The sequence below is a fragment of the Hydra viridissima genome, unplaced genomic scaffold (genome assembly GCF_058129835.1).
Source record: "Hydra viridissima isolate aposymbiotic clone 2 unplaced genomic scaffold, HvirCarnegie_v1 scaffold_6, whole genome shotgun sequence".
Lineage (NCBI taxonomy): Eukaryota > Metazoa > Cnidaria > Hydrozoa > Anthoathecata > Hydridae > Hydra > Hydra viridissima.
Window position 1 is genome coordinate 1,951,118 of NW_028324305.1, and position 23,607 is coordinate 1,974,724.

The following is a 23,607-nucleotide window of genomic DNA, read 5'->3' on the forward strand; positions in this document are numbered from 1 at the left end:
ATTCTGAAAAAAATGATCTGGGGAAAGGGCTTGCGAGCAACCATTTTGATCAACTTCTTACAAAATAAAAACTATTCCTTAAAAGTATCGGCCTTCCGAGACATTACGTTCTTAAGTTTGAAAAATCAGTCGAAACAAGTAAAAACGCATAAATTACAAACTTCTAAGATAATTAAACTTCTAAGATAAATCGAGTTTTCTGAAGTTTTTGAAAGCATAATTTAAATGCGTTTAAAACAACAAAATTGTTGATGAGAAAATTCTATATTCCAACACAATTTTTTAAAAAATAGGTTGAACGGATTTAATTGAATACCAATATTGCAGAATATCTTAAAGGGTTGAAACAAAATAATTGAAGCTATGTGAGGTACCAAAAAAATTTTAAGGAAATCGAGAATTTGTATGGCTAAATATATTAACAACTTTTAACTGGATTTAGGACACTTTATAAGTTATTATAGGTCATTAACGGAAAAGCGAAACTCCGGTACTTTGAAAAACTCCGGTGCTTAGAGAAAACGGTTAATGTGTTTTAATTGTAAACTGATAAATCGATACTTAAATCATTTACATAGGTGAACTTTATTAATTATGTTACATTTTTACCTTGCTGTTTTGTTGTGTTTGACTTTATATTTGATAAAAGCCGAACAACATGAAATAGAATTTATATTACGGTTCGCAATAACGATGTTACTGTAAAAGATTGTGATTTTAATAGAATGAAGAAGATCAGAGGAGGCAAGTGACCCTCTCCCCTATCCTCCTTAAATCGGATGTGCAGGCATCCAAAACTTTATGCCGCAATCAAACCTCTTTAACTTATGACAAAAAAATCCTTTTAAGTTTTAGTCAAATTAATTTTTTTATCCAGTTTTTAAAGTTTACAATACCAGTTCTACTTGTATTAACTATTTCACTGCAAAAATTGATTGTGTTTATTTCAGTTAGCTCACTGGTCAAAGTTTGTAATGTATTGCCATTAAATCCTAAACCGGATTGTCATGTTCTTGCAATAAATTTTGTTCACTGTTATTTCATGATAAGATTTTGAAAATTCTTTTTGTCCAGATTCAATAATTTGTTCTTCTGATTACAACAAATCTTCTATATCTTCCTTTAAAACTCAATTGTTTATTTTCATTAAAAATTCTGAAGCACTCATTGAAGATAATGTCATTTTAAGTTTTTGAAAAAGCTTAATGGTTAGCTAGTTTTTAATAGCTTAATGGTTATTTAGTTTTTAATAGCTTAATGGTTAGCTATGTTCATTCTCCGCTGAACAATTTGCATGAATGAGAGAAAACAAAACTCCATTTGTTTAGTTAGTGATTTTTTTTTAATTAATTAGTGATTTTTTTTTAAGTTAAGTTAATTTGCTCAATAGAACCTTGACTTTGAGGGTATTAATGTCTGCCTTGATTAATTAATAGTGACTTTTTCAGCAACATTCTTAATTCATAAAAAGTTATACTTGCAAACTCTTTTCCTTTATCTGATTTTAAAGTAGTTGGTGCCCCAAAGTCTAAAAAAATATAGCTTTTTGGCAATTTCAGATGCTTTCTTAGGGAATGCTAGTTACTATATCATGTTAAATTTTCATCATAGTGAAAGATGAACTTAAAATCACCATCAGGTAAACTCTGAAAATCAACAGTATCAACTTGCTCTCTTTGATTCAAGTCATTAACTGTTATAGGTGGAACTACAATTCCTTTTTGCACAGATTTTCTTAAGTTTTCTTTACATCAACCCCTTTTCTTATAAAATTTTTCTGAGGCCCATGTTATATTACTGTATTGGTTATCAGTTTCTTTGTTTTTTTTCTCTCTTTCCTTTATGGCCACTGTCTTATATTAAAAGCTCTGATCTAAAGACGTCATTTCCCTTTCTTTATGGTTTAACACTTCAGCGAACCGTATTTATTAATTATGTTTATTCCTTGCGTTTTTAACTTACTTTATTGTCATTATTGTAGCGACTTTATATATTCGATTAAAGCCTAATATTTAATATTGTATCTTGTTGCGGGCTCATAACACCCACAAACATTATGCACATTGTGAGTTATAGTCAACAGATCATCTCTTGTCATAATTCCCCTAACTGATACTCTTCCAACTTTTGTTAATCCATCATGATCTACTAATTTATACGTAGCAGAATTTAAATTGGTATAAGGATTCAGATTTTAAAACTTCTATTATTTTATATTCACTATTTTTATCCCATTTTTGTTTCTGATTTTTTATTGTGGTTGCAAATATTAAACAAATTGAAAAACTTTGTGTGAAATTATAAAACTTTAAAGAATAGGGAACTGTCAGATTATATCTTTTAAATAAATGTATATATTTTTTTATTACTTTCTCTCTATAAGACCATAAAGAAGTATTTAGTGATTACTGGTCTTGAGACTCAGTCTCAGACCAGTAATCACTAAACCTTCCTTATGGTCTTGTAAAGTGAAAGCAAAACTTTTTTTTTATAAAACATAAATGATCATGAATACAAGGCATAAATATAAATGTGTCACAATATTGAATAGGACAGAAAACAAAGTTACCATAATTTGAAAAAGTAACATAACAAAGAAACATAACCTGTAATCTAAACTAATAATAACTTAATCTCAGATGAAATTTGATCTAAACGTTTAGGTAAATAAGCATCTCACAATCATTTACTGAAAGTGCATAAAAAAAAACACATCATATTTATGACAAGATGTAATAGTCTTGTTTAAAATATTTCCAGCTTTTTGAAGAATTGATTTGGTCTTGCTGATATTCCACTTTTAATTACTTGTCAGGTATTGTAAAATAAGTTGCTCTTTCTATGGCGTCTAATGTAATTTTCCAAGTAAAACATACATAAGGGAATTGATTTACAAATCATAGTGTTTGAACTAGTGTGTTGTTTGAACTAGTGTGTTGCTCATGCCATGGTATGCTTTTCTCTTTCTATTAACTGATGTTGCCTTTGCCAATTTAGAAAATTAAATTATTGAAACATAAATTGTCAACTGATGATATGGTATCTTGTAAGCTGTCTTTCAAATGGATTCTTTTAAATGGACTTGATTCAAGAAAAAGTAGTTCAATAAGCACCATCAACTTCCATTCTCTTAATACTAGTTCAATCCATTTCTTCATAAAATACTTTCACTCATGTATTAGTTTTTTGTTTTTTAATAGGTTTTGGGTTGGTAGCAGTATAAGTCAGCTTGGACATGAACCAGCTCACTTTCTCCAACTTTTGAAGCTTTCTAGTGTGTTTCTATTTAGCAGTAGATTTTCCCCATCTAAATCAATTCATCCAACTAAATAAATTCATCTAACTAAATTTCAGACTTTTTGTAGTGATCCAATTATTTTGACTTTAACAAATGTACCAAATCAAAAGTAACTGTTACCCTGCATAGGTTATTATTCAAGGCTGTAAGTGTATTGTTGATTAAATCTATGCAGGTGCAGCATGTACCAAATCACTAGGTTCAAACAACCACCTCCAAAGCTGATGTCATTATGTTTGAGGATGCATGTTAGACTTAGGTAAATTAAATTTATACTGATTGGTAGCACTAAATGGTAAAGTATATGTAAATCATTTAGGTCACAATGTGTTTTTAAACTCAAAGTTGTATCCATCTTGTCAGACTGGGATTTGGCATTTTTAAAGCATTTTTAAGTGTTAATTAAATCTTCTGTTGATTTTGTTAAAACTAAAAAATGAATTTTTCTATTGATAACAAGAAAAGCCATTTGTTCTTCCTGGACTAGATTAATTTAAGTGATTGAAACTGATGCAAAGGGTTCAATTGATTGAAAACTAATATTGCTAATCAAGTATTTATGTTGTATTCTATAAATAAAAGAATGTTACTTTTAAATTTGTTCAATACCAGTTTATACTTAATTCATACCAGTTTATATTAAAATCTTGTTATTGTATGTTGTTTGCCTACCTATTTACCATTTTCAAAAGTTTAAGCTCAGAATGTCCAAATGTACTAAAGAATAATAGTCATGAACACAGCTAGTTTGCAGGTGAAACGTTTTTATGTAAGAAATTCACTGATAGATGTTGAAGAAGATGAGTATAATGAGTTTAAAGGACATCGAAGTATATCTGTTGAAGATTTACCACCCTGGGCTTTTGAGCCAGATACTGGAAAAACAACAAAGAAGGCTGTTTCCAGGTGTTTTTTTTGTGTGTGGTGTTTTAGATTTTTTAGCCTGAAAAAAAGAAATAGATATAAAATGATTTGTTTGCAAATTGCTTCTTTAATTTAACACTTAATGCATCATTTATATGCTATTTACAGTTAGTTGAACTATCATGTATGTTATTATGCATGTATATTATTATTAATGCATTTAGTTCTATATATGAAAGTCCAGGAAGCTAAAACAAAAACTGCTTACTAATTTTTATAGTTTTTTTTTATTGTTAACATAAAAAATTAAAAGAAATCATATAAAGGTTTGCAAAGGTTTGTAGCTCTTTGTAGTTTGCAGTCAAAAAATTTTTGTTTTTTACAAGATAAGTTTTGATTAGTTTCAAAACTCTTTGCTATCACTATGGTGACAGTCTTTGCAAATTTTGATTTATTTAATTTATGTGTAGTTAAATTTTATGACTTTATTATAAGTAGTAAAAAACATCTTAAGCAATTTACATTCTTAAAATAAAATAGAATATTATAATAATAATTAATATAATAATAGTTTGTAAAATACTGTTCAAAGAAGTTAATAATGAATTAAAGTATTATAGCAATCTATAAATATAATTTTAAAAAAGTTGATATTTTTCATTAGAGCTTTGGCATCATTTTTGAATTCTGGTCGTGGTGGAACTGTTTACTTAGGAATTATTGATGATGGTATTGTAAAAGGGCTTTTCTTGACTGAATACCAAGTATATTCTTGATAATTTAAGCTAAAAAAAAAGTTTAACTCATAAAATATTTCAGTCTTATGTTCTCCTGTTCATTCTTCATTGAAGAAAGTTCAATGAAGGATGTTTTTGACTGATTTTTAGAAAATTTTACTTCCCATTTCAGAAAGATCATGTTATCATTGCAATTAAAGATTTGTTTTCAAGATACCAACCCCCTGTGTCTGAAGATAAGTATAAAGTATGAGGTATTTCCTAATTTTTGTTTAAGCAAAATTTGTTGCCCTCCACCTGTTATATTATGTTTGCATAAATAATGTGTTTGGGTTTCCAATCCTGTTTTTTATAAAAATAATATTTTTTTTAAAGATAGAGTTTGTTCCGATATTTGGTAAAGATGAAGATTGTAGATTATTTTGTGAGCCAAACATGTAATTTCTCCCTTACTTATTATGAAGTCTTATTTCTCCCTTACTTATTATGAAGTCTAATTTCTCCCTTTTTTATTACAAAGTCTTATTTAAATAAAATGATTTGTTTTTGTAAAAGTTATCTTCTGTAAGGTATTTATTAGTTCTTTTTTTTTTTTTTTTTTTTTTTTTTTTTGAACTTAGACTTTCTTTGGAACGCATGCAACCACATCTACTTCGGACTTATGAATTTTGCTGGTGTGATAAGGATTTTACAAAGTGCATTGAAAATGTAAGAAGTTGTAGAAAACTAAGAAAATCAGAAGTTTTCTTTTTTTTAAAAAATATCTTTTCAAACATTTCTTCCAAAGCCTACTTATAGTTCATTAAATGATCTTCTACAAAACCTACAATAAATTGTGACCAGAAGTTTTAGGAGTTTCTTAGAGTTAGTTTATTATTAAACAAGAGATAAAAAACCGTTTTGCATTTTGATATTTTAACTATGAAGTTTTATAGAAAAATTTTTTTTTATATCTATATTTCATAAACTATATTGATTTGTAAAAGATGCAAACGTTCTTTTAAAATAAAAAAAAAAACATTTCACATTATTTTTACATTTGTCTGATTCAGGGTGCACACCTTCAAGATTATATTATAGAGATTTTGATATTTCCACAAAAATCCAGTTTTAATTTAAATAAAGATGACACATTTTGTATTCAACTACCACTCGTTTATCAAAATGAAGAAGGAAAATGTTTCTTTAGAAAATCTGCGAGTAGTGTTGAGGTAAGCTTTTTTAATTTTGTTAACTTTTTAATAGCTAAGGAATTTTAGCTTAACAAATGAACTTGGTGTAATTAGATATTTCTCAAATTTAACTAATACATGGTTTAGTACTCAGTAAATGCCATCAAAGATTTGTCAGTCCAACAGGTGAAAGAGATGTATGAACCAATAGTTAAAAGGTAAGGAATGTTTCTTCATATTACAAGTTTCTGAAGCATATTCACACATTCTTAAATAACCCTTGTTTAAGAAAAAGAGGCACTGATTTATATGGTTACTGATAAATTATAAATTCACACAAGGGCTGAAGTATGGAAATACTAGCATGCATCTTGCACAGTTTGTTTTATATGCTTATAGTTAATTTTAATTTTTATATCAAAAGTTACCTCACTGCATGTATCAAATATTTTTATAAAAAAAGTAGCGCTGATCTTTTTTCATAAATCATAGTGCATCATTTAAAAACTGAAGCAGCTTAATAAACATTTGGCTTGTTTTGGAGAAAAAAATCCTCTCTACATTCAGTTGGCAAATACACACACAAACACACAAAAAACATGTATGTGTATATGTATGTATGTATGTATGTATGTATGTATGTATGTATGTATGTATGTATGTATGTATGTATGTATGTATGTATGTATGTATGTATGTATGTATGTATGTATGTATACATGTATTTATGTATGCATAAATATATAGGAAATAGTTCAATTATGTAAAAAAAAACCAACAACAGAAAAAAGAGGTTTCAGTGCTTTTGTATGTAACCTTGAACACCCCGTCATTAATCTCTATTTTATTCTTCTTAATTTTTAAACATGCTGAATATTTTCTACTTATATTACTGTTTGTTACAGTCTCAGGGAGCAAATCGCGTCATCACTTACAAGCCACTAGCTTTTCACGTTCTACGATTTTTTCGAGCTTTTCACGTTCTAGATTGAGATAGTAAATGTTTTCACGTTTTGGATGGAAAAAGTAAATGTTTTCACTTGACGCTATAAAAAACAAATGGTTTTTTTTTTCATTTTATAATGAAAAAATGTTATATGCTTAAGTAATGTGACGAATCCGTCTGTAGAATTATTTGAAAGGATATTTTGTCGCAATGAAAGTTGTAACTTATCTAATAGTTTTATAAATACGTCAAAAATTGTATCATTTTTCTGGCATCACAAATTAAAAAGTTACCTGAACTCAAGAATTTTAAAAAATTGGTTTGTAAAATTGTTTTTCTACCTAAGGTAAAATGATTTCAATTTATACACTGTCCACCAAAAATAAAGGGAGCATATAATAAGAAATTTATAAAAACACAATGTGCAACCTACTATTTTTAATTCAATACAAGCAAATATTAATTCAGATAAAATATAGTCTGAGCATCTATTCTATACGAGACAGTAATATATTGACGCAGCAATATAACAAAAAAGAAAAAATATAAAAAAAAAAATTTCAGCTCCAAAATAAAAAGAATTTTTAAGAGTAATTAAAGATCCATTGTTCTTAGTAACTTCAGTATACCTATGAGGCATAGTCTCTAGGTTTGTCAATTCAAACTTATTTTATTTGTAACCAGGCAGTTTAAAGTTCCGGTTAACATTCATCAACATTTCTGAACCTACCATGCAAACTTACTTTATCATCATGTTGCTTCATAAATTCTCAATTGGATTTACTTTATATTTACTGTGGCATTCGGTCTTTCAACTACAGCTATCAGTTTCTACTAAACAACAGTTGTAGTTTTTTATGTAACAGAAAAAGCTAACTATAAAACTATTACATCTTCCTTAACTAAAGCCCCTTAATGAATATATTTGTGCTGACTCTAAAACATTTTTAAGTAATACCACTAGGAATGCCGAACAATTGAGAAAGATCTCACAAAAGGACCTCCTCCATATCTTATAGATATCTTAGTACATAAAAGTGTTTTATCATGGAAATTCGTTTCTTTAGATTCAAAAAAAAAAGAACATGTCAACTTAAATCAAAAGAATTTCTTCGTATTGAGTTGAAAGAGACCTACTTTAAACATTTAGTTTAACTTATTCCGTGGCTCTCTAACTTTTTCAGCTTTTGTTTCTTATCACATATAGTTCTCACATGCAAATGGTTAAAACTTTTACTTAATGACTAAAGTAAATATAACGTAATCATTACAACTGTTACATTCTATTTTGATAAACTTATTGAAAATTAAAAATATTACATTTAACTTTACGTGTAATAAGTAAAAATTCTTCATATTGCCTCTTATTTGAAACAATCTTGTTACTGATTACCAATAGTAAAATTTCATAAACTTGAGGTGGAGAACCCCTCAGAAATATGAAATTTCTGAAAAAAAATATTATTTTCTTGTTTTGTGCAAAATTTATCAGAGATTCACCATCTGAAAACCATTTTTGGAAATTCGCTATAGATCTTCATCAAAATAGATTTTATTGAACCCCAGTATTTTAAGCTTCCTTAACAACCGCCATAACAACGGCACTATTTTTTGCCTTTACTAAAAAATAGTCCAAAATCCTATTTTTTTATATGAAAAATGTATCTTATCAAGTAAATTGTATTTTCCATTGTTCAAAACAACTTGAGTATAAAAACAGTTACTGGAAAGCTCATAAATATATCATAAATCTTCTTCAATGGCTAAGACTTGCAGAGTTAAACAAAGAGCTAAAAATAATAAAAGGAAAAAAATATTTAATGTAAAAAAGAACTTAGTTGTAAATAATGTTGATATGGATGTAAATATGGAATCGAATATTGTAGATATGAGCATAAATATTATTACAAGTGTTGAAGATGTAAATGTAAACATGGAGAAACCAGTTAATTTTAACTTTATTAATTCTGATGAAATATGTGCTTCTGCTAGAAAAATAAAAAAAACTTCGTCATCAAGACCAAAGTTGTGTAGTAATGTAATTACTGGATACCGTTTTATAGATTTAGAAATACTAAATTCTGTAGTTTCTACCCTTAGATGTCCAGAATGTATGTCATTTAAGTTGTTTCGCTCTGAAAATGAAAACAAGAGAAAAGGTCTAGCGTCTTATCTTTATGTTAACTGCTGTGTATGTGATTATTCAAGAGAATATTATACCTCAACATTGAATATACAAAAAAGTTTTGATATTAACACCAGGGCTGTATATGCTATGAGATCATGTGGTCAAGGGTATTCTGGATTCTAAAGATTTGTCTCATTAATGGACATGCCTAAACCAATGAGTGCTAATAATTACAATAAAAGTGTTATAAAATTAACTAATGCAGTAAAATCTGTAGCTGAAGACACTATGATGGATGCTGCTCAAGAATTAAAAGACTTGAAGAGTGATCTTATTTTAAATTCTTTTCCAGAACATGTGCCTAATGTTATCGCTGTTGCACTTTTGATGCAGTTGCCCATTTTAACATTGGTAGACAAGCTAGTATTTTAGTTTTAGAAAAAATGAATTTAAGACCTGGAAAGTATTTGTTAGAAGGATATTGGAAAACTAATCAAAAGCGATTATACTTAGCCATATATAAAAACACAGAACGACCAAAGAAACGCAGACAAGTAATTCGTGGAAAAAAGAAGAGTCGATATAACAAATCTCTTAAAAAAATTGCAAAATCCATATCAAACTGGTGCATTTTAAGATTTAACTTTTTTTATTATATACAGATTTGCATATTTATTTACACTACTTAGAAATTTTTTATGTTAGCATTTTTAAAAGCTGTTTTTCTCAGATGAAGAGTTTTTAAGACGCCGGCCAGCATATCTAAATAACTAAAAGTGGTGTTAAGCTAAAATTTTAAGTATGAATTTGTTTGATTGTCTTCTGTGATTTAAACGCGACAGATTTTTTTAAAAATTGAACCAGTCCTTAAATAGGTCAACAAAGTCATAAAATTCGGTCAAGTTTTTTTCATGTACTTCGGTCCAATATATTAGCCTATTAAAAATTAATAAGAAAAATCTGCTTCGTTCATATCACAGAACTACCTTGTTAGAACAAGTATGCAAAAAAAGATTTTGTTAAAATTGTGTACATCTTTAGATACATTGGCCGGGGTCTTTCAATATTTTGGTGTTTTTGGCACCTGCTACAGCTACCATTCTATCCAAAAAAAATTTTTTTTGTTTTTTTCAGTTAATTTTGTTATTTACTTTATGTATATGAAGTTAAATTTATAAAATATTGATATTTACTCCAAAAAAAATTTTTCAGGGGTTTTCCACCCTAATTGCCGTTCAAATGTATGGAAAAGGGGGAAGTAAGGAAGGGGCGCTGGGAGCATACAAACACTAAATATCTTTTTTTTTTTCAATCAACATTTTTTTTTCAATCAACAACTCAATTCGAATTCAAAGCTATGATTTAAAAGAAGTTTTAAGTTTTCTACTGCAGTTATTTAGTCAAAATTTGTGACAGGGTTAAAGTCTAAAAAACTGTTGCAATTAAATCGAGGTGTCACTAAAAAAAAGCCCATGAAAAACTAAACTATCTATGATCTTAAAAAGTGTTTTATGGTAATCTAAATATTATTACGATAACCTTAAAATTTTATGAGCTTCGTCTTACCCCACATAGAGTTTTGTATATTGGGGGGGGGGGGGGGGGATAAGTGGAGGGGGTTGGTAGCAATACCAAACAGAGCTTGTTGGTCAATAGAATTAAATATTTGAAACAGAAAGAATAAGTTTAACCTTTTTTTTTTTTTAAAAAAAAAAAAAATTCAGGAGCATTTAATAATTTTTTAATAATTTTTTAAATACGGGAAAATTACAATTCTTTAGGGTTTTTTTTTTTTTTTTTTTTTTTTTGCAAGAAAAGTTAATCCGAGATCAGAGGAATTTTCCGATAGAAATTATAAAAACTTAATCTTCGATACTCATTAAATTACAAACAAACAAAAAAAACAACACCCGATTAACAAAATTTTCAATGCAAAATAAAAAAACAAAAAACATTTCTTTTTTTTCGTACTGTTTTTTTTCGTACTGTTTTATTTATTAAGTTTGTTTGGTCGAAAAAAGAGATTTTCAACGTGGTGTGAAATCGCAAAAGATTTTAAAAGCAACATCGTTTTTAAGTTTTACCACCTGCTTTATAGGGGAGTTTATTTCTTAAAGTTGGTAGGTAATGGAGGTTTTCAAAGATGACCTACGCTGTATTTTTCTTTTTCATAGTTTTAGTAAAAATTTATTTTTTATTAAAACTATGAAAACAGAAGAAAAAAAAAAAAAAAAGAATCTAAAACTAAATATAAAGCATGAATAAATTTCTCTAGTTTTTGATTTGTTACTCGTATGTGTAGGGGAGAGTGGAGAGTGGGGAGAAATAGACAGGTGGGGGAAAAGAACCACCCCCTTAAAATAAAAAGTTTTTGAATTAAAATGTTTTTTTGAGGTCTTTGTTTTATATAATTTATTACTTATAGGTTTCCCCTAGCATTTTCCCAAAGATTTTCCGTTATTCCGATTGATGAAAAATCCTGTGTGTTCAAGTACTAATTATGTTTTTAATTTCAAATTTGGACTGACTTTACAAAATTAAATTCTAATTTTATAACTATTTGTTGAAATTCTTTAACAGGACGTCGTTTAATGGCCCATTCCCCCCCCCCCTCTTTCCTAAATATAAGAATAACTATAATTCATTGAGGTCATTAAATCAAAATTTCGATAAAAAAACAAGAAAAAAAAAAAAAAAGAAAAGAAAACTGAGCTTTTTTTAGTATCGGTTTTCTTTGAAAAAAAAAGATCAGGTTTTCCTTTAAAAAAAAAGAGGTTTATTTAGGTTATTGAAGTTTGGATTAAATTGGACATCTAAAAAAATATATATTTAATACAACGAAATCTTCATTATAATGACGTTATCCTTATTATAATGACGTAATTCGTATTTTAACAAGCATAAAAGCAAAATTTTTTGTGAAAAAAATTAATAAAGTTATTAGATTAGAGTTAGTAACAAATGCGAAATACTAAAAAACAAAAAAAAATTCAGAAAATTTTGTATTACAAGGGTAATGCTGATTCATCAGAGGGGTGGCAACTCTTCTCCAACCTCTTCATTCACCTCGTAGACCCACCAATCGTTTATAAGAACATATCGCGTTAAAATCCAATGAAAATGGAATTGAGTTTTATGTGACGTCATCGCGCTGTAAGTTTTGTAGAAATCCCATGAAAAGAAAAGCGCATTGTTTGTTGGGGTTGAGAGATACGTAAAAAAAACTTCAAAAATTCCGCCATAATAGCTAAATATATTTACGTCTGTTAGGAAAAACCTCCGATACTTTGTTAATGAGCGAACAGTTAAATGCACATCTCTATGATTAGGATGTCCTGAACATCCATACGGACCAAATGTTAGAACTGTTCCGATATTTAACTTTGTTAGAATCCTCTCGAGATCTTTTGCTAAGAGTGAAGTGTTATTCCACCTGATGGACGGATTATCGTAAAAGTTATCATCGTTCACAAAAAACACTTCTTCGCTTTCTAAACCCAACTTACTGCAGCTGCTATACAATTCTTTTGTTCGAGTTGTACCAAGCCCATAGAAATTTCCATCAGTTACACAAATCACGTAAAGTTTAACATCCGGCTGCTTTTGCAGCTGTAAGATTGTAGGAGAAAAAAAAATTACCTCATCGTCAGGATGTGCAATAACCAAGGCAACGTTAGATTTACCAGGGAAATAAATTTCCAACGATGTTTTGTTCGTGTTGTTTAATAGTACTATTGTTAAAAACAGTGAACAAGCAGATATGAAAAGAATTTTCTTCCATCGAATATCGAACTTCGTGTTTTTTCTTACTGCGCTGCAACTTTGTAACATTTTCTTTCCGAAGTGCAACTATCACGCGTTAAACCCTAACACGAGAACTATGAATTTTTCTTTTTCTCTCACTTTCTATTACTATATAATCTTAATTTATCTCGCTGTTACATTTTTCTTTCGTGCAAAAGAAGCTTTATTATAAAGTTTTAATAATTTCAGATTTGAACGTCTGACTTGGAGAAAAGATCAGATTCTTTTTTTGTGTGAATCTAATTATTCTGCGCGTTTGTGAGTATTGGTATTTTTCTGCATGGCTAATTATGAATTGTCGGCTTATTTTCTCTCAAGTTTTGTGTCGGCCCCTCTTTCTTTGAACCTATTTATCGGCATATGTGTTTTTTTTACAATAATATTAGCGAAAACAGATTCAATAACTTTTAAAACAAACTTCACTTTTTAGAGGGAAGGTAGGGGGGCGCAACAAAATTCAACTCGACGTTTTTTTTCTTCTAAACTGGGGTGATTTCAATGAATTTTTGAACATGTTTTGCACCGCATTCTACTTCAAGTACCGACACAGCGACAAGTTTGTTTATTTTTGTAAAAATATAAGTTGCTACAAAAAAAAAGTGAACTCTTAAATCGGCAAATTAGATTAATGCTTTAAAATTTAGCTTCATGCATCCGTGCTGCTTTAATTACTATTTATTCATTATAAATCATTGTAAAAAAAATGTTTTTTTCTTTGTCCTTCCACCCCGTACACACTTGGGGAATCTCTTATTGAAAATTAAAGTAAATGCCCAATTAGTTTCACATAAAACATTTTCATTGAAAAATCATTAAAACTTTTTAAGCAGAAACAAAGTGTACAATTATCAATAAAATAATCCCGAAGGAAAAATTTTTGCCTTACAAGTAGTTTTTTTACTGCAATTTTTTTTTAAAAAAAAAAACAAAACAAAAAAACAACAACAACAACACAAAAAAAACTATTCAGATTTACTCTTAACTAAGCAAATTTTTCTGGTTAAAAATTTTTTCAAATGAGTTTTTAGATATGTAGTTTAGATTCAAAAGTACATTCAACATTAAAAGTTACTGGCTTCACTTCTACTTTGCTTTTTGCGCCAGATTTCAACAAGTTTTGACAAGAAAAGATTTGACAACGAAAAAAACTCCAATTCGTCCGCATAATATTAAAAATACCTAAAGCATTGCGTTTTTCTTCTTCATATTCTTCATTCCACTTCTTCACAGTGCTTTCTTACAATACTTAAAATGTATATTCATTATGAGCTTTGCTAATCTTTTTATCTTTACATTTAAATTATTCATAAATGAAAGATATTATAAAAAATAAGTTAACAAATAGTAGATCTAAATGTAATTGTTATCAAGATCCTTATAATAACTAATCTCATATGCTTAATCTTTTTTAGAAACTTTCTTAATATTTTAAAAATAAATATTAGATTAGAAATTTAAAAAATAACAACAATAATCTGTTTTCTAGCGAGGCGATTTTTTTTGTACGGTTTGGGGAAAGTTTATCATGATTGCTCATCATTTTGGTCAAACTAAATTCTTCTACTCGGCTGTAGTTTGATATTCAAAAATAAGTAACGATCTGAGATTTTTTAGAGCTGAAAATTATTTGTTTTCGAAAATAATTGTTATAGGTGACAGCAAATTATAAATAAAAACATTAGGTACCTGACAGTTTCTTGTATTCTAACAAAGTTTAACGCTCGATTCAACTAAAAACAAAACTTTACAAAATTTTTAATTTTAGCGGGGATATCTTGTTTCAATAGAGTAGCATTATTCTCATATCATTTGAGCCAATGAAAAAAATCACGCTTTTAAAGATTTTGTTTGAATTAGTGTTAGTATCAGCCAGTGGCGTACCTAGGGTAAATAGCGCCTGAGGCAAACACCGATCTCGCGCCCCTCTTCCCCCACATAAAGTGCTTAATTACAATTTTTTAACAAATGATGACACAAACTTTATTTTATATAATATATTTATTTTATATGATATATTATTTCTTAATTTATTTTATATAATTCTCGCTTATTGTATCGCAACCAAGCCTCTTTTGCGCCCCTTTCAGGCTGGCGCCCATGGCACGTGCCCTGCCTGCCCTACCCTAGATACGCCACTGGTATCAGCAGATAAATGAACGAAGGAAACAACTTAAGTACAGCGGTAACGTCCTAGGAATCTTTATTTAGGAATGATCGCGTAGATTACAAATTTACAAATGAATTCAAAATTTTTGATGAGTTTTGACAAAGAGAATTCAGCTAAAAAAAAAAAAAAAAAAGTTTGAGCGAACTTCTAAAAAAGAAACCGTCGGCATAATAGAGCCGAGAGTAGTAATAAATACTTTATATTTTTGGAATAACAATGAAAAAAATACTTAAACACTGCAACTGTAATCCAGCGAATAGATGAAAGAAAAAATCTGAGATGTAAATTGAGTTTTAAAGTAGTTCTGATGTTCGCTCCGAGTTTGTTACGCCACTGTTGCATTAAGTTTATAAAAAATGTATTATTATAATTGTAATAAATAAGTAGGCGTATAACACCTTTAAAAAAAACAAAAACAAAAGTCTATTTTCATTGGTCTAAAGTAAAACTAAAATATGATAAAAAGTTAAAGAACAGGATTGGGCGCGATAATTTTCCAGCGTTTAGCGGCAGCAAAACACCTTTCCAGTTCTAAATTAACTTTCTCTGCTTCTCCGGAAACTTTTAAAGCGAGTAACGCATCGAATAATTCGTCCTCGACCAGTGGAATAGCGATTTCTTTAGAACTCTCCAACAAATTTGCTACTATAAATAAGCCACGATGACGGAATTCAGAGGATTCATTCGTAACGAGATACTTCAATATTTCTAAGTGAGATTTCACCGCTACAACCATTTTACAAATTTCAGGGTCTGATGTTAACACAGCGAGTGTTCCGGCTGCAGCTTTCGATAATTCAGGAGGATCTTCACCACAATATAAAACAATTAACTTTAAGCGCTCCGTCACAGAACTTGTATCTTTGAACATGTTAAACGCCTCTTGATTAAGAACCAAATTACACATGCACTGAACCGCAGCGCACTTTAGTTGGTCGTCTTCTTCAAACATCAGAGATTCAATTTCACAAAACCCTTTTTCTTTCATAATACGCTTGCGCACATCATCATTCATGGAAGCAAGATTTGTTAACGCCATTAATCCTTCGAAACGTAGCAGAGGAGACTTCTTGAAGTTCAACAGTTTAACTAATGGGCGGACTACTTCCATACAACGCTGACCTGAAAATGCTAAACGCGGATCATTTGTAATACCAATTTTCGCTAATGCTTGAGATGCAAAATCCATTCCTTTTTCTGTCCCTTTAAGAGCAAGAGGGAGTAAAGTTTTAACTCCACCCTGGGCAATAACTTTCCCTCTGTTTGAAACTTCTTCAACAACCGCACAGAAAATTCGCGCCATCATCTCTTTCGTTCTTTCGCTATTTACATTATTCAAATTAACCAATGCGGAAATTAGACCGTTATCCATTAACAAACGTATTCGTTTCTGAACAAATTCATCACCATCTTTTTCATGAGGCTCTGGAATCGGCTGCTTTGCAAATTTAGCAAGCTGCTCTAACTCCGGATTTTTTTCAGGTTTATCAAATGCATTTGTCAGGTTAACAAGAGCATTACATATACCATAAGTTATAGTGGAGTCTTCAGATTTCGCCAAGTCTAACAAAGAGTTTAGTGCTTCAACGTCTCTAACAAGTATTTCTTTCACTTCAGCATCAAATGAGAGATAAGCTAGTCCTTCGCATGCCCATTTTTTAAGTTCTAAGTTTTTATCGTTATTCATTAAAAAACTTCGGCATGTTTTATAAAGCTTTTGAGCACCTCCATCCACTAAAATCTGTTCTTTAATGTTCCCACCACCTTTCATGGCAACCTTACATAGGATAACTAGTCCACGTACACATAAAATATTATTCGAGCTGTGATATAGACTTTGAATTATGTCTATTCCTGTGTTTGCTATTGCACTACATACTGCCTTGTCAGAAGCTGCATACGCTAAAGCTTCTGCGGATAATAGTTTAGATATTTCTTCTTCCTTACAAGCTAGAACTAGCACTTTTTCAATACAATTATTTTTTGCAGCAATTGCCTGACCAGAGTCTCTAGATGCCATCATAACAGTAGATAAAACTATTAACCCTTGCATGTTTGAAATATTATCTGAAGAATCGAGTAACTGATTGACAACAGCCTCAGCTTGTTCATCAAATAATGCTCGGTCTTTTTCATAATGCTGGATTTTTTCCCACAAATGGGACAATACAACAGAAATATGAATATACATCTTCTCACTAACTGGAAGTTTACAAACAGACTTGGTCATCGGGAAATAACTCAGAGCAGCCAAGTCTAGCATCTTTTTAATGCCTTTATTTGCCAAAATAAAGTCACTGATTGCTTTATGAAGATCAATTGATTTTATAATTGCATCAATTACTGCATCTCTTCCAGAATCAGAAATTGATATCAAACCAAGAAGATTCACTAAAAAATTTAACAGCTTTAGGTACAATGGATGATCTTCAAGCACCTTGCGGATAAGAATTTCGTTCTCACGAATTAAATGATTTTTGTATTCATCCTCAGGTTTTAACTTATGCAAATCTTTAAAATGTGAAACCACTGCAGTAAGTACAGCAATTACAAAAGAAAGTGTATTAGCTACTAAATTGATGTCATTAAAAGAAACTAAAATCTCTTTTAATTTCTCCAATGGAAAGACTTGCATTACTTCAACAGAACGCAAATAATTCTTTTCACAAAATCCATGACATATTTTCATAAGGCCTGATGCACTTTCTGCATTTTTAGATAACAATGGGATCAATTGTTGAAAGAAACCTCCTTTAAACAGAATGTCTGATGGTCCAGGCTTATGTGCATAGATTATCAAATTAGTTATGGCTTGGTTTTTTCGGTCTAAAGACTCATTGGGACTGGACAAGCATATTATCATCTCTTCAATCATTCCAATTGTTGACTTACTTTTGTTGACTTTTTCTTGTGCTTGCATAGTAAGGTGACGATATGTGTCTTGAATAGCTGTATTTTTTGGTTCTAGTTGAATTAGTCTTTTGATATCTTTATATGCTAAATCAAGCTTTCCCATTGCTTCAAAGGCTTGACACCTATTTAATGTATATTTAAGAACAATTATACTAGCTATTTATTCTCTTTTATATATACATATACATATGCATATAGATACATTTTTAAAAATGTTTTTTGTATGTATGTATGTATGTATGTATGTATGTATGTATGTATGTATGTATGTATGTATGTATGTATGTATGTATGTATGTATGTATGTATGAAAAAAAATTTATAATTGATTATAAAAATATCTTTTAATATACATATTTACATAGGTTTCTAAAAATATATTGATTATAAACATTTCCAATTAAATCTATCCAAATATATTACACAAATATAGGGCAATAAAGATTTTTTTTATTATATTAGCTGAAGATTCTAATGAAATTTTCAGCCATACAGGAAATCTAACACATTCCAAATGATAGTAGACATTTTATGCTACTAAAATTGGGAGTGTTAGATTCCCTACAGATTTAAACTGCAAAACGTAAAACTACTATGCTAGAACTAGTAAAGATTTATTTTCCTAATAATATATTACTACCCTAGTTTAAAATGCTATTTAATTAGCTTCCCATTTAAAGCTAATAAATGTTATTCTGCAGAATAAGTGCATTCTGGGTATAAGTACAGTTCGGACCTGATACTGCAAAATTTAAGAGTACAAATCAATTTAAGATTGCAAAAGTTAGTGCATACTGTTAAAAAAATAGTTGATTAACACAAATAAATCTAACATAAAACATCACACTTTAAATTTCAAGTTTGCTTGTTAACTTAAATTGCGAACTAGAAGCAGAATAAGTGCAAAGTTATTAAATTAAAACTAGTGTTTTTATTTAACAACTTTGCACTTATTATAACTCCATTCAACCAATTCAGAAGTGCAAACATGATGTAGAAACTATATTAAACATGAATTGGGATGTGTAAACTTGTAAATGTGCTGCAGATTTTTACACAAACTGGTATATCTGCAAACTGACATAAGTGCAAACAAGATAAGAAGCTGAACTAAACATATCTTGGAATAAGTATGAATAGAATAAATTGTTTCTTTTTTAAAAAAAAAAGCAATTAATTGTATTGAAGCGACTAAACTGTTACAATTTCTTCAAAAACACTGACTTTATTCACAAACAATTATGACAGCACTGATTTTCAAAGAAAATAAAAACTAGATGAAATTATTTTCATATGCTTAGTAAGCAACTTTGGAAAGCTTTTCAAACAGTCTTTAAAACTTTATCTAAAGTTTAAAAGTTGAGAATTGTTGAAATGGAGCTCACTTCAATCTTTTGCAACAAGTTTTGTATTATTTAGTGTTGAAAATGGTAAAATTTGATTGTATTGATTGTATAAATTTGATTTCTGAAATTTGATTTCTGAATTTATCAAGAAGAAAAAACTTTGTCAATTATTTTTTTTTATTTTTTTTTTTTTTTGAAGATCAATTTTCAAATACCTGTATTATATGCTCTGTGCATAACTTTGTGGGGAATGAAGACTAATTTTTATGCCTTTTATACATGACTAGTAACAGAATAACACAAACTATTATTATATATACAAATTGATATACACTTGTTGTCCTAGCATAATTGTTTTTTTTTTTTTTTTTTTCAAAACTAAGAGAAAAGGGTGGAGTAATAAATCAAAATAAAATACAACATGATTAAACTATAAACCTTCTGAAAAGTGCCTTAACATCATTTGGTTGACTTTCCAATACAATGTCTGCATCTTCACAGGCTTCCTGATATTTCTCTAATTTTAGATAACATACACTACGATTTTTATGTAAAACACATCGCTCAGCTTGAATTTCGCAAAGCTTAATTGCTTGAGTATAACTTGCAACAGCTTCATTGTATCGACATTCTTTAAAATGATTATTACCTTCATTTCTCAATGAGGACCAATCATTTGAAGATGCTACCATTTTTTACTAATCGAACTACTTCTGTTGCTTATTCGTTCTGCACCTGAAAAATTAAATTTAACTCCACATATTGACCATTGAATTTTGACTAGCCAGACTCATGCACAAGCGTCCGCAAACAATTTTTCGGGAGGGAATGGGGCGCGGGGGAAACATTTTTTTTCTAAAATCTGAATCCCTCAAAATGATGAGATGATTTACAATTTAATTGTAATATACTTTCATAATAACTACTTTTTTTATAAATTACAGAATCATATTGTGGGTGACCTTTTCTTTTTAGGCTAAATCAGTTTGTCTCTTTCAAGTTTTAGCCTCTAATTTGTGTACCTTTAACATCGACACAAAGTAACTGAGTTGTGGGTGTGTTGAAGGACCTTTATTTCAAGAGCGAAATAAAATTGATCGTTTAATTGGACATAGGTAATAAAAGAGTTTCTGATTGACGATTAATAGAGATGCATGTATGGGCAGATGCCTCTTTAACAGAAGGGTTTGAGTTAAAAACAAGTTTTTATAGATGAGGCGTTGCGTTCGTTCATACCGAGAAAGTAGAGAAAAGGGGAATTTTAATCATCTGGAAGAAGTAATCCAAATACAAAAGATATTTTCTGAGGGAAAAGGTCATAAAATTATTCTCCACACCGTAGATACACTTTCAAATGATTTTAGCTCTATTAATCATGAATAGACGTCCTGAAATTCTAAAAATTTTAGTTTTTATCAATCATCTGATTTTCTTATTTCTTCCTACATGAAGAAATATGTAGATCCTTGTTAAAGTTAAACGTTTTATACAGATCTACAGAAGTATAACTTCCTTAATGAACTTCAAAAAAAATTGTACTAAGCATAGACTAAAACTTTTACAAAAAGTAAAAAGTCCTTGTGTTAGCATTCTTACATGCCAAAAATGAATATTAAAAAAGCATAAAACTAAAGTATCTTAAAATCACTAAAAATCATAGCTAGTATATCATGAACTTTTATTAGCCTAACAAATCACTACTTATTTTCAAAAATGGTAGAGGTAACTTTTACATTTTTCCACTAAAGATAATTGAAGACCACAACAGAAAAAACAGACATCACATTTTGGAACTTTGGATTTTAATGTTTGAGAATATTTATTCTTCCAAAGGATATAGTATTTGTAACTGAGCTTTACTGGTGACATAAGTGATTATTTTGTTTGTAAAGTCAGATCAAAATTAAAATTTGGGAAAAAAAGAATGATAATAAATATTAAAATTTGCGACATGTCTGGTTTTTCCCTGTAGTCTTTAATTTAGAACACACAGGAACAAATGTTAAGTTGCAATTTCAGCATTTATTTTTCAACATTTACAATATGTATTATCTATTCATAAACAGAATGGTGTAGAGGAGAACTCCATTCAACCAATTCACTTTCAGTAAACCATAGGGCAATTTCTTTGTTTGCAGATTCAACACTATCAGACCCATGGACTATATTTCTACCTAAATCAATTGAATAATCACCACGGATTGTACCAGGCTTTGAGTCCAAAGGATTAGTTTCACCTAACAGTACTCGACCTGTTCGGCATGCATCTTTACCTTCCCAAACCATTGGAACAACTGGACCAGATGCAATATGTTTTATAAGTGACGGAAAGAATTTTTTCTCTTTAAGATCAGCATAATGTTGATGTAAAAGCTCCTCACTGGCTTTCATAAACTTCATGGCTACAAGTTTATACCCTTTTTCTTCAAACCGCTTAATAACTTTAGCTGTCACACCACGAACAACACCATCAGGCTTTACCATAATAAAAGTTCGTTCAGTTGCCATTTTTTTTTATGAATGATCTAATGAATAAAAATACAATTTTAATGAAACTGAAATTTTACAAGATAACCATTTATTCATTTTTTAGAACTAAATATACATTTAAAAATTACTTCTTCTATCTAATCTACCTTTTGATATTTATACAACTTTAATGAAACTTAAATTTCACAAGATAGTCATATAATCGTTAGTCAAAAGTAAATATTAAACTATAAAAAATGGTGTCTTATGAGACACAATCCTTACTAAAGAAGGTTTAATAAACTAAAATTAAAATTTATTTAATTAATCTTGTTAAAATTCGACCTAGTTATAAATAATTACTAAAAAAAGCACAAGAATGTTTTTCAGAGGATGATAAACAGGTTGGCGTTGTGATTTACATGTCGCTTGAGTGTCGGAATCATTGAGAAATTGAGTACAATCGCATGATAAAGGAAGGCTGGATCATCATCAGGCTTTATACCATTTGCCACGTGGTGAGTTCTCCTCCGTACTTTCACAATTAAATTACTTTTTTTTATGACGGGCCGCTATTTTACTTACTTATTCAATTTTTTTTACCTCAAGCTGTCAGGCTGGATTTTTATTAAGTAACGAGAACAGAAAAAGAACGCGATAATTTCAGCTAATTAAGTTTTATTGCTCAGTACTCACCGATATTAAGGCGTCATTCATGAAATTTTAAGCATTTAAACACGCCAAATTACTAAAATATTTCAGAATGGTTTTAAAAACAAACTTCAATTTGAGCAAAATTGATGTTAAGATTAGTTTGACAAACAAAGGTTTGTTCTATAAAATAAGACATCTGAGTGAATTAAAAAAAAAAACGTCCAAATATTTTAAACGTTCTATAACATAGTATGGCTAAATCAAACTTGAGAATTTAGATATCTCACACTCGGAAAGCTGGCTATTTAAAAGAAGTTATCGGTTAGAATTAAATCCTGGTAACTCGAAGACCGGTTAATTCGAACTATTATTATCTCGAACTTTTATTGTATCGAACTATTTTCTTTGGTCCCTTGAAAACTCAATGTGGAAAAAACTTCGCTTAAATCTAACATTCGTTAATTTGAACCATTTCCTTGGTCCCTTGAAGGTACAAGTTATGGAGATTTAACTGTGTAAAATATATATCGACAATATTTTATTTGGTGATGTAAAGTGTAAATAATCTATATGTTCTTTAAAAAGTGAAAACATATTTTGGTTGAATGATAATAGAGCCTGAGTAGAAGAGTATAAACCATACCGTTAACGTAACACTAGTAATGTTAAAATATACAATTCTACATATTGTATAGCTTGTCCCGAAAGCAAACAACAATTTTTCTCTACTACTTGCAGCAAATAATGTAGTAAATGTCTCTTAAAGTCTGAATTAATTAAAAACCTCGTTTAATACAGCCATTTACAGTAATTTCTTGAGTCTTGCATGATTGTAATATTTATGTCTCAATTAAGCTTTCAAGTGAAAGATGTCTGTGATGATCCATGTCATAATTTTATTTGTGATGTTTTATGAAAGTGATTTTTTCCATCGTATGACAACCGTTTACTGACAAGCGCAAGAGTAGCAACCTCCACCAGATTTACACAACCTTTTTTGGCTAATAAATCAAAAATGGCGTAGTGTCGAACAAATGTATCATCTTTTCAAGGCTTCTAGCAACAATTAATATACGTTGAACAAGCTGGCAACAGCATCTTCCATAATT

The 23,607-nt window shown here is 29.5% G+C and overlaps 4 protein-coding genes and 1 long non-coding RNA gene across 23 annotated transcripts; 2 read left to right on the forward strand and 3 right to left on the reverse strand.

The window, feature by feature from the left end:
• The first annotated feature begins 491 nt into the window (after nt 1–491).
• LOC145189981 (schlafen-like protein 2) lies at nt 492–7,272 on the forward strand. Of its 18 annotated transcripts, none has more exons than XM_090091025.1 (9): nt 492–578; nt 3,474–3,557; nt 4,827–4,926; nt 5,072–5,146; nt 5,275–5,336; nt 5,520–5,607; nt 5,952–6,110; nt 6,219–6,289; nt 6,564–7,272. In XM_090091025.1, exons 1-9 carry the CDS (start codon nt 529–531, stop codon nt 6,580–6,582), a joined length of 708 nt encoding a protein of 235 aa, XP_089947151.1. In that variant the 5' UTR covers nt 492–528; the 3' UTR covers nt 6,583–7,272. The 18 variants fall into 18 exon arrangements, with proteins under 18 accessions (XP_089947151.1, XP_089947150.1, XP_089947154.1 ...); XM_090091024.1 differs by having other exon boundaries at nt 498–578; nt 6,977–7,272; XM_090091026.1 differs by lacking the exon at nt 492–578 and adding an exon at nt 585–1,327 and having other exon boundaries at nt 6,977–7,272.
• Nucleotides 7,273–8,776: 1,504 nt separating this feature from the next.
• LOC149886575 (uncharacterized) lies at nt 8,777–9,974 on the forward strand. The gene has a single exon (XM_090091040.1). It carries the CDS (start codon nt 8,777–8,779, stop codon nt 9,326–9,328), a length of 552 nt encoding a protein of 183 aa, XP_089947166.1. The 3' UTR covers nt 9,329–9,974.
• Nucleotides 9,975–11,099: 1,125 nt separating this feature from the next.
• LOC149886576 (uncharacterized) lies at nt 11,100–14,122 on the reverse strand. The gene is made up of 2 exons (XR_016453403.1): nt 13,836–14,122; nt 11,100–13,698 (listed from the first exon to the last, which is right to left on the reverse strand). It is a non-coding gene; the product is annotated as an uncharacterized LOC149886576 (long non-coding RNA).
• A 1,002-nt stretch (nt 14,123–15,124) lies between these two features.
• LOC145189803 (protein unc-45 homolog A-like) lies at nt 15,125–20,197 on the reverse strand. Of its 2 annotated transcripts, XR_016453401.1 has the most exons (3): nt 19,814–20,197; nt 15,346–18,151; nt 15,125–15,229 (listed from the first exon to the last, which is right to left on the reverse strand). XR_016453401.1 is itself a non-coding variant. In XM_090090635.1 (2 exons), exons 1-2 carry the CDS (start codon nt 20,065–20,067, stop codon nt 15,583–15,585), a joined length of 2,823 nt encoding a protein of 940 aa, XP_089946761.1. In that variant the 5' UTR covers nt 20,068–20,197; the 3' UTR covers nt 15,125–15,582. The 2 variants fall into 2 exon arrangements, 1 of the variants encoding a protein (XP_089946761.1); XM_090090635.1 differs by having other exon boundaries at nt 15,125–18,151.
• Nucleotides 20,198–21,377: 1,180 nt separating this feature from the next.
• LOC145190013 (nucleoside diphosphate kinase B-like) lies at nt 21,378–21,940 on the reverse strand. Its single transcript, XM_080066758.2, has one exon. The coding sequence runs from the start codon at nt 21,881–21,883 to the stop codon at nt 21,428–21,430; it is 456 nt and encodes a 151-aa protein (XP_079922884.2). The 5' UTR covers nt 21,884–21,940; the 3' UTR covers nt 21,378–21,427.
• Nucleotides 21,941–23,607: the final 1,667 nt, after the last annotated feature.